Source organism: Alligator mississippiensis, chromosome 1 (assembly GCF_030867095.1).
Source record: "Alligator mississippiensis isolate rAllMis1 chromosome 1, rAllMis1, whole genome shotgun sequence".
In the NCBI taxonomy this organism is placed as follows: Eukaryota; Metazoa; Chordata; order Crocodylia; family Alligatoridae; genus Alligator; species Alligator mississippiensis.
In genome coordinates this window covers 50,886,195-50,903,660 of record NC_081824.1, presented here as the reverse complement: position 1 = coordinate 50,903,660, position 17,466 = coordinate 50,886,195, and the positions used below count along the sequence as shown (strand labels likewise).

Genomic DNA, 17,466 nt, shown 5'->3' with positions numbered 1-17,466 from the left:
GCAACAGGCGCGGGGGCAGGTGGGACCACCAGTGTGAGTACCGGCCGGGGAGTGGGAGCACTGGATGTAGTGCTGCAGCCACTTTTGGGAGCGCTGCGGCCGCTTCCAGGTCAGTGAGATTGGCCATGGCCCCCCCACCTACCCTCCAGTCAGTGAGATTGGCCGCAGAGGGACTCCCCCAGTCTCTTACTAGTCGCTGGGGGGAAGAAGGGGAGGCATATGCCCCCCCTGACTAAGGTGGCACCAGTCACCCATGATTGTCACAGATGTTGTAAGTTGCACTAGAATTTGAGATAGATCCCCGTCTCCCATCTAGTAATTTGCTGAGAGTCCGGTTTATTTTAAATGCTTGGGAGAGGATACTGCAGTAAGACATCTTAGCTTCTGTGTGCCACATGAATGTATCTTGCGACTTTGGACTTTCCTAAATGACTAGCCAAAATGATTTCCTATTATGGAACTTATTCATTTATTTGTCAGTTTTCTTTGTAAGCTAGGAGATCTTCGAAATCCTGTGCAATAAATGCTATCTTTTACAAAGAAAAAAAAAGCTTAGGAAATTCCAAAGTTATGATAATGTTGTGATTCCATTGTTAACTACTAAAATACAGAAAAGACAAAGTTACAGATACATAAAACTTATATGTACATAACACTTATATGGACTTATGAGGCTGTCCTAGGCCATTTCTCACAGGATAGATTCTTGCTCATATAAAAAGAATTTATAGTATATTGTAGTATTTTGAAAGTTATTTATGTGAAAAGTATATGGTACTCATACACAGCTACAGATAAAGAATAAAAACACAGAATAACAGGGAAATGTGTTGCTTTTTTATTATTCAGCTAAGTGGACTATTGTACACGCTTTCTGTGTGATAAAGATAATACCTGGTCCCAGAAAAATAATTAAAAATAAAAGGTTCAGAGGAGTTGATATATTCACATTATAGAAAACGGAGACTGAAATAATCAGAGTTACATTGTTTCTGTTGGTTGGAGGAAGCACAGAACGCTGGGCTTAGACAGAAGCGACAATTTTTGCCTGATCCGGCCACAGAAAGTTGTGTGTAGCTGTGACCAAGCACAAGTACACAGCTCCAGACACCTTTAAAATGGCTGACCGGGGGAAAATCTGAACCCTCATTGTATGAGGGGTCCAATGAAGACATTTCAAAACAGAGCATCTTCTGTAAATTATGCCTGTGCTGCCTTCTAGCCTGTTGCTGTTTTCATAATGGGAGGGGGGAAAAGGAGTAGTGGGAGTTCAGTCTGGGGTTTTTTCAGCCCCCACTGGAGGTTGGGGTGGGTGTATTGGAGCCCCACTTCGGGGGGAGGAGGTCGAGGACACCCACTCCACTCTCCAACGCCAGGTGGGGAGCCCCCTCTCCTCCCTTTCCCCCCCTCCCATTCTGAAGCAAGGACAGGCTGGAAGAGAGGAGGGGCCATAGCTACGGGAAACCAACTGCAGGCTCCCAGCCAGTAGCTAGATTCTTCTCCCCCCCTGGGACCAATAGTGAACTTCTGTTTGTTTCAGGGGATCGTTGCAACTCAGAACACTTCCTGCAAAGTGTTCTCAGTGACAGCAGGGAGCTGCACTTCTGTCTGCACCTGTTGAGGCTAGGGACAGAAATTACACATAAACTGGTATAAGCTATTGGAAACCAGTTCAAGGATGTAACACAAAAGAAGTTCAGTGCACATAAACTGCTTTCAAAATGGCTGAAGCCAGTTTAAGATAAACCTGGATGGATGTAGTATCAGACTTAACTGATTTTAGGTTAAATCAGTTCATTGAACTTCAATCCCAGATCCCCTCCAGATTCAAGTTAATTCACAGTTCCCCAGCATCCCAGGATGCTTTGCACCTCTCCTGCAAACCCCTCCTCACAGGGTGTGCGGGTTAGCCTTGGTCCAAGCCGTCTGCTCCAGGTGAGCAGGGAGGCCTGTTCTAGCACCTCCTGGCTTCTGGCCTGGGCCACTATAGGCATGGCTGCATTTCCAGAATCAAAAGTAAAGTGTGTACTTGCTTATCAGTTCAATCTACACAGCTTAGACTAACCCGCAAAGATTGACTTGATTCAGCCTCAGGCTTTTGGACTGTCTGTACTTAGCCTGAGAAACTAGAAGTGAACAGGGATTTTGTGGAAATGGAATAGTCTACTGAGTAGAATAATTTAAATGATGGTTTAAGGGAAACCTGTAGACAGGAGTAATGATATATCGCTAAAAGCTGGAGAGTGTGGGTAGGAGAAACACCCGCATCCATGTTTTATCATGCTGCATGTTTTCTGATTCTGGAGTTTCTGTTTGTAGCACAAAGCCTCTGGAGAAGTAAACAGATCTGTGTGTGAATCAGTCTTTTAAGAACTAAGTCGGAGTTGCTTCAAAGCTATTGCAACATTCTTAGCAAATGCTTTGTTCTTTTTTTCTCTTGCTTATATTGTATGCATTCAAAAGAACAATGAAAAGTTCACTTATATCTTAGCATATTTTAGGATCCATGCAATTTTTCAGGTTCTTCAGGGACAGGTGTCTAATCACCAGGTTGCTGTAGAGAAACTCAAAAAAGCTGCAGAAGTGCTTTTGGATACTCGAGGAACTTTACTTCCAGACAAAGATGAAATCCAGAAAACTTTGGGTAAGAATGTTATTATTTTCCCATTCCCTCTTCTTGTTGTTGAAGGAGTCTGCACTTGCATGCTGGAGGAGATCAAGCATGGATGTTCCATCCTCATTGTCTCTCTTCATTTCTGTGTTTTTTTGGATCATTTGTTACCACAACTCAGTAATTTATTGTGCCTCCAAAAAAAAAAAAGGAAATTAATCAATTAAATGATGTTGCACTGCTGCATCAGCAAAGAATCATAGAGAATTAGGACTGAAAGGGACATCCAGAGGTCATTTAGTTTAAGCCCCTGCCTGAGGTAGGATCATCCCTATCCAAATCATCCTATACAACCATAGTCTAAACTCTACATAAGACTACCCTCAGCCCTGACACAACATAGACCTAACATCCTATCCTGCCACAGGTAAAGCAGGGGAACCATGGCAGCCAATGTCCTGCTTTGATAAAATGGTGTTAGTATATGCTAAAGAGGTTCCAGGTAGAAGGCCATGCCCCTCACTACAGAGGAAGGCAAAACCCCCCCACAGTCCATACTAATCTGACTATGGGCTAAAATTTCTTCCTAACCCTAAATATGGCAATTGGTCTGACCCTGAGTGGAGGGGCAAGACCCTCTAGCCAGGAACCTCAGGTGTTGCTCTTAGCAGGAGAATCAGCACACCCCAGTTCAAGTCTCCAGTGAAGAATTTGTGCTCAGGATAGACTAAGCCAACAAAGGATGGCAGAAAAGAATTACTGCTTTCTGTAATTTTACAGAAGGGGAACTGAGACAAAGAGAGATTAAGTGATTTGGCCAAGGTCATTCGGGGGAGTCTGCAAGAGAGGGATAATCAATGTCAAGGACCATCTCCCTGCATTCTCTTTCATGATTCTAATCATTTAAAGACTAGCCAGCCATAGAAATTATCCCCCATGTCCTGTTTTAAGTATGCTTTCCATCAACTAGAGTATTACTTCTGGTTATATTGTAACATGACACTAAATAAAGTCTGGAACCTGAAGGCTCATGCGTATGTCTCACCACTGTCTTTTCTAGTGATTTCAAAAGGCATAGTGTGGCACTCATTAGAGGCAGGGAAAAACTCTTTAAGGTACATACACATGTATATTATATAGCTTGGTAAAATGAAAATGCATGGTGTTGGTAGCTGCAATAACATATTCTTCCAAAATTTAAATAAAAAAAAATCAAAATGTCAGTTTTCAGCAGTTTCATTCATTTGTGCAACTATTGCCTCCAATCCTTTCTACCCTTCCTTTTAATCTCAAATTAATTGCATACCTAAGTATTTGTAGGATTGGGGAGTATAGTAAAATATCTTTAGGTTCTGTCTACTTGTGTTAGGTTCAAACTAAATATACATTTCTTTATTTACTTTTTTTTACTAAATGACTGTTATACAGAATACTAGGTCAGAATAAAGAATTTCTCATAAAGAAAGTACACACCAGTAATGGCTTGTTCAGGTCATTTTTTTTTCAGTAAAGACAGACACCGTGGTTTCAGCCTGAAGAGGGGTGGGGGAAGCAACTACAAAAGATGACCTAACTGAATGTGCTGCTTCTTTGAAATTATTACTACCCTGGTAGTCAAGCCATAGTAGATTAATAGAACATGTATGCAGACCTAAAATACAAAGGAAAACTGGATATTCAGGCTTAAGCCTTTTAATTCCCTGATTTCAGCCTTGAAGGCAGTAGAGTACATCTGTTTAACATCTTATGGTTACAAGTTTCTTTCCTAAAGTCCCCTATTGAACCTCCCTTTTTTGCTTTACTCTTAGCTAGTCTTTTCACCCTTCACCCATGATACTTTTTAACTGACTCATCTATTTGGTTTGTTACTCTTCTCTTGTTTTTTTTTGTTTCTGACAGTTTATTTACTGCCTAAAAGATAGATGTTATTTGATATCTCTATATTTTGGAAGATCTGGGGTCAGTGTAGCTGGACACATGTATTTGTGAAGTAATGAATGCTGAAAAAGACAACCATCTGTGGACTCTCTCAATGTGTTTACTTGTCTTTGTGACTCAGAAAGTAGGACAATCTGTAGTAATTTTCCTTTATATGGTAACAGTAGCCACAGTGCAAGTCAAATAGAAATATCTGGCACCCCTGTTTCACAGAACTTGCTATCCTGGCCTTTACATCCTCTGGGATACCTCCTGTGTCTGTCTTTTACTCAGTCTTCTTCTATAATTCATCTTAATTGGCCTTAAGGCATTGAGACCACCTGTACCGATTCACTTCATTATCCCTGAGGTGCTGGTGCTTCACAGTCCCAAGTAAGTTAGAGACAGAAATCTTCCCCTCTCTCCCCACTTGGAGAATTCTGTTCCACACAGTCAGGAAATTCTGGCTAACATGCAGGTCTTGATCTAGAAGGAATTCTCTTAATATGCTGGGGACAGCATCTGGCATCCTGAAATGCCGCTGCAGAGCCTGTAAATATCCAGGGTTAAATTAAACTTGGGCGTCACCAACTTAGCCTCTGTGTTTTCCAAGCTAATGCAGCTAGGCATACCTAAAGATTCTCTTTCCAAGCAAACATATAGGCTGCTCTAATATGTTCTAATGTAGAGTAAATGTTCTAATAAGACTTTGATCCTGAACAGAAAGATATCTACCTTAACAACAGTGTCTCCCTAACCAACGGCAGTATAGACTTCACTGTAAAGTACCAGCAGTAGTTCCTATTCCTCCATAAAAAAACCTTGTGGTTAGAGCACTTCCCCATCACTTGGAAGACTTGGGTCCCATTAGGGCGTTTGAGAAACAACCCAGTTTCTTCAGTAAAAAGACCCTGTCTGTTGATTATATTGAAGGCCTTCGTCAAATCAATGAAGGCTATGTACAGTGGTATTGAGAATTGGTCTGGTATTCTGGGCAAACATAGAATTGGTAATATGAATAAAAATGGCCAGCAAGTGTTAGAACTCTGCACATCAAAATCTATGTGTTATCAACATCTGCTTTGCTGAGAAAATCACAAGAAAGACATTGTGGAAACATCCAAGATCAAGGCACTAGCACCAATGAGATCTAGTACTGACCAGGCACAACCACCTGAAAAATTGAGCACTAGTCACTACCTAAACATTAAAATTTAGACTGAACAAGAGACAGGAAAATGTACTCTAAAAACTAAAATTGCTTAGGAAAGGGGGATAGTCTAGATAAGGCAACATGTTAGAACCTCCTGTGTGTTGTGGCCAATTTCATTCACTTGACCAGTGAATTCGGGCCAACAGTGTATCTGGCTTTGGACGATGCACCTCAGGGAAAAGAGCAGGTATAGAAGTTAATATGAAGAATCATCTTGAAGAATGATGACAGGTCTGATGATAGCACAGCTGGAAGAAAAGGCATATGATTGGGATAACTTTTGCTTCATTAATATTCAGCTGTCATTGCACTTCTTTGAGACAGGCATGTTATATTAATCTGGAGACCAGCCCCACAAATGGTGGCTTTCAGACAGAGGATTCGAAATGCATTTTAAGATACCTTTCACCCGTAACCTTACTTGTCCTGTATGTTCCTTAGCTAGACTTAGAAATCCAACCTTTTTCTGACTAACATTTGCCTGAGTGAGAACTGAGCAAGAATAGAGATAGAATCTCAGGATTTAGTCTGATAAGTAAATAAAAATTAAGGGAAACTTTTGGTAAATAACTTCCTCTTTATTTCTTTTAGATGACATTGTGGGCATATATGACAATTTATCAAAGTCTGTGAATGAACGGAACGAGAAGCTCCAGATAACTTTGACACGGTCACTTAGTGTGCAAGATGGTTTGGATGAAATGCTTGATTGGATGGAAGGTGTTGAAAAGAGTCTTGAAGAACAAGGGCAAGTGCCTTTGAATTCTTCGGCTCTTCAGGATGTCATTAGCAAAAGTATTGTAAGTAACATTTTTGAAAGAAATACTTCCATGCTAATTCAGATAATGCTTAAAGAATTTCAAGATGTAATTTAAATAACAATTATACCCCTTAAATGGATGAAAGTGTTTAGTGCTCATAGTCATAAGTAGTGGAAAAAATACAAGGACAAATTCATATCTTAATGACTCCAGTGCAGTTACACTGATTTACATCTGCTGAGGATTTACCTGTATTAAATTATTACCTTAAAGCAGTGGTCTTCAGACTTCCTAAAGTCCCCTTTGCTGCAGAATTTCTACCTCTGTTCTAAATACTGACATGGAGCCAGGCAACCTGGCCCAAAAATGGCAGTGCACTGCCTCCCAGCTCACTTTGTCATTACCCCCAATCTCTGTGCAGAACTCCAGATGACCTGTCATCAAATCCCAGAGTTCAGCAGAACACATTTTGAAAACCACTGCTGTGTACAATAAACCTGAGTTAGCAGTTCATTTCTTATGATCCCATTAGAAGCACAACACAATCACTTTTGCTCATTTCAGATGCTGGACCAAGATATTGCAGGACGTCACAGCAGCATAAATGCCATGAATGAGAAAGTGAAGAAATTTATGGAAACAGCAGATTCATCCACTGCATCCTCTCTACAAGCTAAAATGAATGAGCTTTCTGTACGGTTTTCGGAAGCAAGTAGCAAACACAAAGGAAAACTTGCAAAGATGGAGGAGTTGAAGACCAAAGTGGAGTTGTTTGAAAATCTGTCAGAAAAACTGCAGTCATTTTTAGATGAGAAAATTCAGACTCTCAATGAGACTGATGCTCCAAGAAAAGATGTTACTGAAGTCTCTCAGTATATGCAGGTACCGTACATCTCCATAGTATAGATTTCTACTCTCACTCACCAAACAGTAGTAAATCAATATAACAAGCTGATTTCCAAACTTTTATAGGACTAAGTCTTAAGGATTGAATTTTGAAAATATGTTCACAAAGTCTAATATAGAAAGGTAATTGATAACAATTAAGGAACAGTTGATTAATATGAAATACACTTTCTATTATTTTTTCAGGAAACTAGTATAGAGATAGCACATCACAAGCAAGTTCTTGAAGTTCTACAACAACTCCTTGAAGAACTTTCTGTTCATGGTCTCCCTGGGGACAAAGCATTGGTATCAGAAAAAGTTAATTCCTTGTCAAAGAAATTCAAGGAAGTTGAGGAGACTGTGAAGGAAAAGTAAGTACCATAACCATTACTTTTTCACTTTGTATGCAACCAACACAATATGTGTTTGATTATGATTGTTATGCTTTTGTATGCACATATGCTTGGTGCTGTTTATGAAAGAGAGACCTTTAGTTTGACAGCATATTGTAAGATCTTTGAGGGTAAATGTTTCAAAAGGAGAAAAGAAATCAACTCTTCCCTTTTTTGCAGCTGTCCTGCCTGTGCTCAGTATAACCACTTATCTGCTTCTTAGGTGGAATACAAAGTACTGCTCATGCAGGTTGCTCTAATGGTTTGGTACCAAGACAAAACTAAAATCAGATGCAGGGTGATGAAGGAAACCTTAAAGAATTTAACTCATGAGAAAATGGATTTGCCAAATGCTGCTCATACCTACAAAATAATTTTATGGGAACAGATTACTGAGACTAATACTCATACACCCTTGGTCCTGATTCAGTCCATAAACTGGAAACCAATCACATTTTGGGGCACATAAAATCCCCTCATATGAAATTATGTGCAGAATGATATAATAAAATATAGTCATCTCATCAGCTATAGTCTCTTTTAATACCCAAAATGTTTTGTTGATTCACTCAATTCTCATGTTGTTATTTTGTCATGGTATCAAACCATCGGGGCTTAAGGACATGTACTTTGATAGCTTTCCTATTTAGAATATGGTTCTCATTTATTCACAGCTCTCTCTTTATGATAGTGTTGTCGGAGACACTGTTTCTCTGATTTCAGTGTCACATCTCTCTTTCCACCATTTCTTTTTCTGTATTGCTACAGAGGAATGAAATACCCATCTTCAAACCATTAATTTCAAAATACCTTTGCTTTTATTGCATAGGATTGTTTACTTAGTTCATCAGTACTACTGTAATATCACTCTTGTTTAGATATAAGGCAGGGGTGGGCAATTATTTCAGCTAGAGGGCTGCTTAATGAGTTTTGGTGAGCTGTCGAGGGCCTCAAGGGTGCCTCCGCCCCTTGACAGGTACTCTGTCCCCTTGTCGCCATCTTGAGACCAGAAGTCCTGCCCCAACCCCTGACATTTGCCACTGGAAGTCCCTCCCCTTGCCCCGGAAGTACTCCTTTTGGGAGCGGGGGGTTGCCATCTTGGAACCAGAAAAAAACAAAACAAATCATATACTAAATCAAACATCTACTATAACATATTTTAATTGTATTTAAAAAAATATTTTGTCTTGATTTATGTGCGTTTGCATAGTATATATAGAGGCAATTGTGTAATAGTTCAAAATAAAGTTTTACTCTTGTATATTGTGTGGGGCAGCTGTGGGGTGTGGTTAGGGGTGGGTGTGTATATGTGGTGGGGTATGGGGGTGGGGGTGGTGTAGGGTTTGTGGGGGAATGTAGGTGGGGATTGTGTGGAGGTGTGGGGTGTAGGGTGTGCATGTGGAGGCCGCCCCCACACCTCCCCCCCTCCCTGGTGCACAGCCCTTGCCACCAGCAGCAGCAGGCAGCGGGCCCTCAGGGCGCTCATGTCCTGTGGCAGGATGACACCCCCGGCAGCATGCGACTCCACTCAGCCTTGGCATGGGCCCCACACTCCCACCCAACTGCAGCTTCCCCCATGCACACCACCAATTCCCTACCTGCTGCCTGGAGTGCTGCAGCAGAGACAGAAAGAGAAGCCACTGGAGGCCAGGGGAGCCCAGCAGTTCCCTGGGCAGCTGCAGCAGCAACAGCCCTACCCAAAAGCTGTGCACGCTGGCTGTAGCCAGGGCCCAGGCCCTCCCATGGGTGAGGGTGGGAACTCTCGGGGGAACAGCAGGGGCAGCCATGGGCCAGTCAGGATACACTTAATTGGTGGGTGCCCACCTGCAGGCTGGATGAAATTTCCTGGTGGGGCCAGATGCAGCCTGCGGGCCTTATTTTGCCTACCCTGGATACAAGATATACGAGTTAGAAGGTAAGACAAGATGCTGTAATGAAGATTTCATAAGTGTTGCTTCCTGTATTCTCATTATCTCACACTGGATGAATATATAGAAAATTTGAGTTCTCCGATTCTCGAATGAATTGACTGTCCTGTCACGGAAGACATATTTAACCACATGTTAGAAATACTGGGGGTATTTACCTGTACAGTAAATTCAGGGGCCTGCTTCTCTATCTATTGAAGTCAGTTGTTAAGGTCTCATTGACTTCACGTTATCAGGATCAAGGCATTAATGGCTTAGTTCTCTTGATATAATTATCAGAGCCATTAGTGGCCTCTTGTACCGAAATTTACTTGCTGTCTTTAATGGTTTAGAGAAGAGGATTTGTCATCTTGTCAGAAACAAATGGATACCTTTGAGCTCCTTGTAGAATCTTTAAAGAAATGGATAGAAGACACAACAGAAAGGATCCCAGCTGCGCAACCCTCTTTGAGTACAGAGGAGTTAAAGAAACCTTTGGAAGATACTATGGTAAGGGTATTGTATATAATGTGAATAATATTTAGAGTGGTTGTTAATTTTGTAACAGCGTGAAGTGAAAAAGTTACACACTTTGCTTTTCATTTTCTGCTAGATCATTTCTTTTTTGTTTCTTTTGTCTTTGTCCATCTAATTTTGTTGGAACGGGGCTTGACATGCTCTTGTTTATTATCAGGTGTTAATATTTGTTAATAATGGCCTTAGTCAGTTCCCCTTAGATTCCAGTTTGCCTCTCTGTGCCACTCTAATTTTTCCTCTGTTACTGTATGTGGTCTGCCGTATCAATCTAACTGTATGCTATAGTCAGGAGAATTAAACACGGGCTCTTTAGGTCTTTTGATATGTAGTATGGGCTGATAGCCAACAATATTTCTGAATGGCCATGTCCATCTCTTTCTTGATGCCAAATATTCTAGATCTGAAAATTGTTTTGCTGCTTTATGAGATGTAATGAAACAATTACAAAAAATTACATTTTCATTACCCAGAAATTAAAAGATGAATGGATTTCCAAAGCCCCAGAAATTCAGAAAATGAACAGCCAAGGAACATTGTTGTGCAACTTAATCAGTGCTGTGACTTCCCCTGCAAAATCACGAGCAACTGCAAAATCAGGTACGTGTTTGTGTGGTTAGCCAAACAAAATTATTTTAAAAGGCAAATAAAATAAATTGTTTTAACCCACTAAATAATTGTGAAATAGTCAGTTTACTTGGTAAAATGCTTGTGAAAAGTCTTGATTATCCTGCATACAGTTTTCTTTCATGCTAAGGTCCCTAACTGTTTGACAAGTTACATTTACATTATGGCACCTCTACATTGCCAGCACTGTATAGTACAATTGAGAATGAGACACCAAAGGCATAGATTTATTCAGAAAACATGCATAAAATGAGCAGAAGGAAATCTTTTTTCTCCACCCCTCCATGAAGCGTCTCTCCTAGATTAGATACATCTGGAGGTGAGATAATGGCTCAGTCTATACACCAGTTTAACTCTTGACATCTCTGTTGAGTCTGCCAAGTAGTGCTAATTTAAACTAATCTTACAAACACTTCAGCACACACACATCTTTGCTGCCATGAGAAGTCCTGTTCACATCAAAGAGAATAGCTTCATGATCAGTTAAGCATATACCTAAGTGTTCACAGAATTGCAGTGTTTGCAGTAGTTATGTGATGAGTTTACTTGTCCTCTAAAAAAATGAATTGAGACTGGCACACTCATTTCACAAATGGCAGGGCACTTTAGAGCAATCAGAGCTGGAACTGAAACAACCATATAGGAGATAAAGTATTCCCTTGCCCATTATGACTTGCCTGAACTAAGCTATGCTTCCAGTTTGCTGGTTCAGCATCCCTCCTTTTCTTTTTGTTTCTTTAATTTTAAAGACAGCACATCTGCCTTGAAGATCCAAGCAGTGCCTGACCTTGTAGTATTTCAAGACCAGAACCAGTAAAACATATACATACCTGAATTGTAATTGAGGTATAATTTAAGTACCTAAATAAAGAATGTCACCTACCAAAACCCAGCATACCTATTTTGACACTTGATATACTTGGGGAGGGGGTGCTCAAATTTCTATCAATGAAGTTAAGTGCCTAAAATGTTTACTTCTGTACATGCCCAAAGTTGCTTTCGTCTTGGACAAGCTGAACATGTCTGCACACCTCAGCTCATTTGGGATCCACAAAGTAGGTGTTTGTCATCTTTGTCATCTGCAGGCCCCACTCTGGCACACTTGCTCAGACCATGCTTCACAGATTTGGACTTCACTGAGTTTAGTTCAGAACTCAGCAGCCGAGGTCACTTTCATTAAGTAACACTGCCAGAGAAGGAGGTGGTTAAGGTTTCCATTGTTTATATGCCTGAACTAATGGTTAGAGCACTTCTGCGGGAAATGGAAAACCTGGATTCTAGGCCCTCATCAGAGTGTGGAGATTCAGCCTATATTTCCCACCTCTCAAGAGAGCGCTATAACCATTAAGGTTAAGTACAGAAGTTCAAAAAGTCCGAAGCAAAATTGATTCAATCTTTGTAGATTTTTCTGAGCTGCATAGATTGAATTGATAACAAACTGAACTCATTTTCAGTGTTAGTGTGGCCAAGACAGGCAGAAGCTTGCATTTGCCCTGACTAAATCCTGGGGGCACCCCTAAGGCAGCTGAACCCAGTTCAGCGATAGCCCAGGCTTGATTGTCTGATGGCTCTACCCTCCACCGTCGATAAGACTTGGGGGCTTATGTCCAGCAGCCAGTCTCTCCCCAGCCCCAGCTTTGAGAGAAATGCACCCCCTGGGGACTTTTTCCTCCTCACAGCTTGGAGCTGGGCTCAGATTGCCTCAGCCTCACCCTTTCCCCAGCTGTCTATGTATGAGGGTGGGGGCAGGAAGTGAGAACACACCCCCTGGCCCAGCACTGGACCCCCAGCCAGGTTCTACTTGCACAGGGAGGAAAGCACCCACTGGGGGTTTTCAACCCCCACAGGTGGGAGCTGGGCTGAGATTCCCCTAGCTGTGCCCCTTCCCCAATGGATCCTTCCTCCCCACTGGGCAGACGCCAGCTGTGGGGGGGGCACAGTGAAGGGCAGGGGTGCATTCCCACCCCCCCCCTCCTCCCTGAGGTGGACGCCTGGGGAAGGGGCAGGGCTGCAGAGATCCCAGCCTGGCTCCAGCTGTGACAGGGTGTAAAGCCCCCCCACCCTGTGAGTGCTTACACCCATGCTGGGTGCTTATACCCCTGGCTGGGGGGACTGGTACAGGGGTAAACAGGGAGATGACTGGGGAAGGGGTGGACCTGGTTTCTGGGCTGCAGGGGCAGGGGGAGCAAAAATCCCCCTCTGACAGGGCTTTTCCTCCCTTTGCTTTAAAGACCAGGGCTAGGTGGCCCTGAGGGGTCTGTTCCTCTGCCTCCTGCCCTGCTTGGCTGACAGGCAGGAAGCAGGTTGGGGAGCAGAGGCTTTACTGCCTCAACCTTGTGACAGCTGGGGTGGAACTGGTCTGCTGGAGCAGACAGCACAGCCCAGGGATGCAAAGCATCCTGGGATGCTGGGGGACTGAGAGTTATCTTGAATTGGGAGGGGATCTGGGGCAGAAGTTCCACAGACCAGTTTGACCGAAATCAGTTAAGTGTGATACTACATCCATCCAGGTTTATCTTAAACTGGTTTTGGCCATTTTGAAAGTGATTTATGTGCACTGAACTTCTGTTCTGTTACAAGTTTAAACTGATTTCTAATCACTTAAACTAGTCTTTGTGTTTCAAAGAAACTAACTCCTGGGTTCAGATGCCTGCTCCCAACACTGTTTATGTTTTTTATCTAGTGACTCTTTAATGCAAAGTGCAGAGACCAGAACCCAGTACTTCCCTGCCAGGGGAATTCACTCAGCATTGAGCTACAGTCAGGCTTCTTCTATCTTACTCTTCTTCTAGGCTCACAAATCTTATATTCTTGACTGCACAATTACAATAGTAAGCATGAAGGGTGCCCTCATACAGATTATCTGGTTAAGTGTAGGAAGAAATAGTTTTGAAATCCCTCAGTCTGAAAGTCTAAAACTGAGGTCTCCCATTTCTTGAGGAAGTGCTTTAGCTACTACGCTGTGATATAAGACTGGGGACAACTGCTTCACCCACCACCCACATTTTAAAAGGAAGAAGTGAATCAAGTCCTTATACTGAACAGATGATTTAGGAGCCTAAATTCAGGAGTGAATTTGGGTCCGTGAATCCAATCTTATAAAGAAGTTTAACAAAGGACTTCCCATGGAATCTTAAACCCAGGAGAAAGGCCAGATTTGACCGATACCCCTTTCTTCAGCACTTCCTCTTAGTTAGTTAAAGCATCCTCCAACTCCCTTTTCTAGGTATTTAATTCTTTCTGTTGAATGAATAAGGAATTTAGGCCTCTAAGATTTATCAAGTCTGCTCCTGGAGACAGACATCTAAAATTTAAGGAAGGCTGTTGAACTTACTTCTTCCTATATGATCCAATGACGTTCAAACCTGTTGATCTTCAAAGCTCATCTACAGAAGATGGTGGGAGAATGTATATTATTTTGAGGGCAAATATTTACTAAGAGTGGAGCATATTTTTCACACTTCCCTTTGCTGAAAGTCGTTGTAGTTGCATCTGGTTTTAACCACCATTATAGGGGTGCAGATATAAAAACCTGTGAAGGTTGCACCTTGCCTCTTTTAAACATCCAGATTAATACAGTCAGCAAGCAGCAGCTGTATTTCTCCAGAATTACAATGTCTGTCCTTACCATACAAATGCAGTACTGTGTTCACAAATAATTGCAAATGCAGAGTCTCCTTTACAAGAAATATTGTAGATTCTCTGAGTCTGAGTAGCAAGTAGGGAGGAGAGGGGTTAAGAACCTATTTCTAAGAGTGGTTGAGCAATTATTTTTTCTTGTTTGTTTTATTTTGAGTAGTAAAAATGTATTGCTTGATCTTGCTCTTTGATAGGAATTGTGACATTGGTTTCAGAGTTCTCCAGGCAACAGAGTATCTTATTTATAGGAGTTACAAGTTCTTCTTCCTGAACTACTTTTTCCCACCATCCTCCAGCTGCCACCCCTATGGTACTCAATTTCCAGCTGGTGGTGAAGGATGAATACAGAGCCTTCTCCACGGCAACCATTAATTCTGCTCCATTAGTTAATCTCCTTGGAGTATTCTATATACATAGAGGCTGGGGTTGAACCTTACCCTCTCCCGTAGTTCAGTGATTATGCACTTACACTGGGGTTGTGGAAAACAGGCATATCATAGTTAAAATCCTAATCTTATTGAAACAGTTTACTGAATGATTCCACTGAAATGAGTAGGGCTACCTGTGTGAATAGCTGTTTTTCCATGATAGTAAGGGCTTTACAACATGGTCCTTATTGCGAATCCAGTTGTTCAACACTTGATCACAAGTAGGATCTGACTGACAGCCAGATATAAAGTGACTTGCTTTGTTGAATGTTTGCTGAGTAAAGTGCTACCCAGTCGGTGCATCTACGCGTGCCATGAAGGTGATGTGATAAATTGGCATTGTTTGCAGCTGCTCCCAGGCACAACATTTACACTTGCTCCCAGGACCACAGAAGTTTCAGCCAGGCTCCGGGTAGCAGTGATAGGTGGTGGTGGGGTTGGCTGGGGCATGAGAGTGCTAAAGTGTGAGGCTAGGCAGCAGGCAGCCTTTGCACTTTAGCACCCTTGTGCCCCAGGCAGCCTCTGTCACCATCTACTTGTGTGTTTCAGCGGAATTAAGTACTCCATTGTCCCCAGCAGTACTATCTATGGAAGAGTTAGTTAATTTACTGCACCCTAATACTGCTGCAAATGCAGATGGTGATGCTTTACAGTGGTGCTAATTAGCCAACTGTGTAGTAAAGCACATGTGTAGATGTACCCGGTGTCACCAAACATGTCAGAATCTATCCCTAAACAAGTAATCCCTCTGGTTTCAATAGGACTGCATATATAGGGTTCAGACGTGCTTGTGAGACACATTCTCTGATAAGAAGTAGTGTGTACCATCATAAAATGTATGAAACAAACTACTGGTAAATCAAAAATATGTATACGAAGTGTGCCATGTAGAGGATATTGGATGGCATTTTAATATTATATAATATATCCTATATTAAATATATAAGTCATAATAACAATATCTTATGCTGTGTTTGACACCAGCATTCTTTATCTTTAAAAGAATTATGATTCTGAGATTTGGGTGGAAAAAGACCTCAATATTAATGAATATCGGAGAAAAAAAAATTCACCTCCTGTGATCACTGTGCTGATCTTAATTTGTGGTCTTAATTTGTCTCTCTCACCTGCAGGTGGAACAATATTAAATGGTGAAGGAGAAGCTGCAGGTACTCAGGATTTCCTGACCAATAAAGGTGAATAGTTACTAAATAAAACCTCATGGAAAAGAAATGCTAATATCAACTAGAACAATGAAATTTAACTGATCTGTCTGGGATTTGCATGGAACAGTCTCTAGAAGATGAGGGTAGGGATTTTTTAGAGGCACTTGGGGATGAGGAACCACAAGGGCTGATCCAGGAAGGGGTTAGAAAAATGTTCCTGTCGCATCAGCCAGTATTGTGCTAAGATGCCAGTGTGTTCCACATGTGGCCTTTTCCAGCCAGAAAAGAGCAAAGTTACTCAATCCATGTTTGAGCCCCTCTCCTGCTTGGTCATGCTGCTTCCAGTCCAGAGTCATGTATGCAGAACTAGTGCAGGTGTCTCTACAGCATGGCTAGCAAAAGGACCATGTGGGGTGGAGGCCATGAGGCTGTTCATAGAACTGGGGAGAAGATAGCTTTCAAGCATCAAGTTGAGGAATGGAGAAGGTGGGCTGTCAGATTGCCCCGAGGATTTGGAAGTGGGCTGAAGAATTGTGAGTGGGTTTTGGAGGGAAGTTGGCCTTGGGCTGTATTTTAACATAGACATATTTCCTTTGTTCTTCTTTCAGAATTAACAACTGTTCAACAAGCTATGTTGGATGCAAATCACAGTTATGAAGACTTGGGAGTCTTATTGAAAGAAAAAGTTTCAGAACTGGAGAGCATGCTTTCAAAGATGCAAAGTATTCAAGAGGAATCAAACTCAGTGATGCAGTGGTTACAAAAAATGGATAAGACTGCAGCAGGCTGGGAAGCAGCTCCCACTGATAGCGAAGCTGTTAAAACACAAGTAGAGCAGCATAAGGTACTCTGTGCATGTGAATAAAGCTATTAAGAGCCATATACATTTTAAACAGAACTCCCAATTGAAATCACTGAGGGAGTTCTGCTTAATAACTGATATAGTACAGTCCTATATTAGTACTGTGTGCAGAGAATTTTTTTTTCCCCAGCAAGCCCCATAAATGTGGCAATCAAGGACAGAGCAGCTCTGGAAAACTGTATATACATTATAAAAGATGTAATATATACAAAGAGAAGGAATTGTTCAATTCAGAATAATTTTGACTGCCAGTTTAAATAGATGAGGATGTATTGATTGTGCACTGATATCCAAATTGATTCTGAGTTATTTATTGAATTGCATGCAAGACTTGAAAGGCTCTATCTATCAGGACATTTTCTGCAGCTGCTGGGCTGTTGAAACTACAGACCTCCCAGACTGCAGCTGCAGAGGTTTACATCCTATTCTAAGACATCAGTATCCCCTCAGCAACTAGGTCATGCTTGTTAAGTTAGTTACTCCACCCACAATTCAGTTGTCATGTGAGAAACACCACAGCA

At 41.7% G+C, this 17,466-nt stretch overlaps 1 protein-coding gene across 18 annotated transcripts in view; it reads left to right on the top strand.

Moving 5' to 3' along the window:
* DST (dystonin) overlaps nt 1–17,466 on the top strand; it is a 494,468-nt gene that overhangs the window by 347,154 nt on the left and 129,848 nt on the right. For all 18 annotated transcript variants that reach the window (XM_019496873.2, XM_019496902.2, XM_059730546.1 and 15 more), the window contains 8 exons: nt 2,521–2,644; nt 6,333–6,541; nt 7,067–7,384; nt 7,595–7,761; nt 10,043–10,199; nt 10,697–10,823; nt 16,051–16,113; nt 16,692–16,927. In XM_019496873.2, coding sequence (XP_019352418.1) covers nt 2,521–2,644; nt 6,333–6,541; nt 7,067–7,384; nt 7,595–7,761; nt 10,043–10,199; nt 10,697–10,823; nt 16,051–16,113; nt 16,692–16,927 — 1,401 coding nt within the window. The remainder of the gene's footprint in view (nt 1–2,520; nt 2,645–6,332; nt 6,542–7,066; nt 7,385–7,594; nt 7,762–10,042; nt 10,200–10,696; nt 10,824–16,050; nt 16,114–16,691; nt 16,928–17,466) is intronic.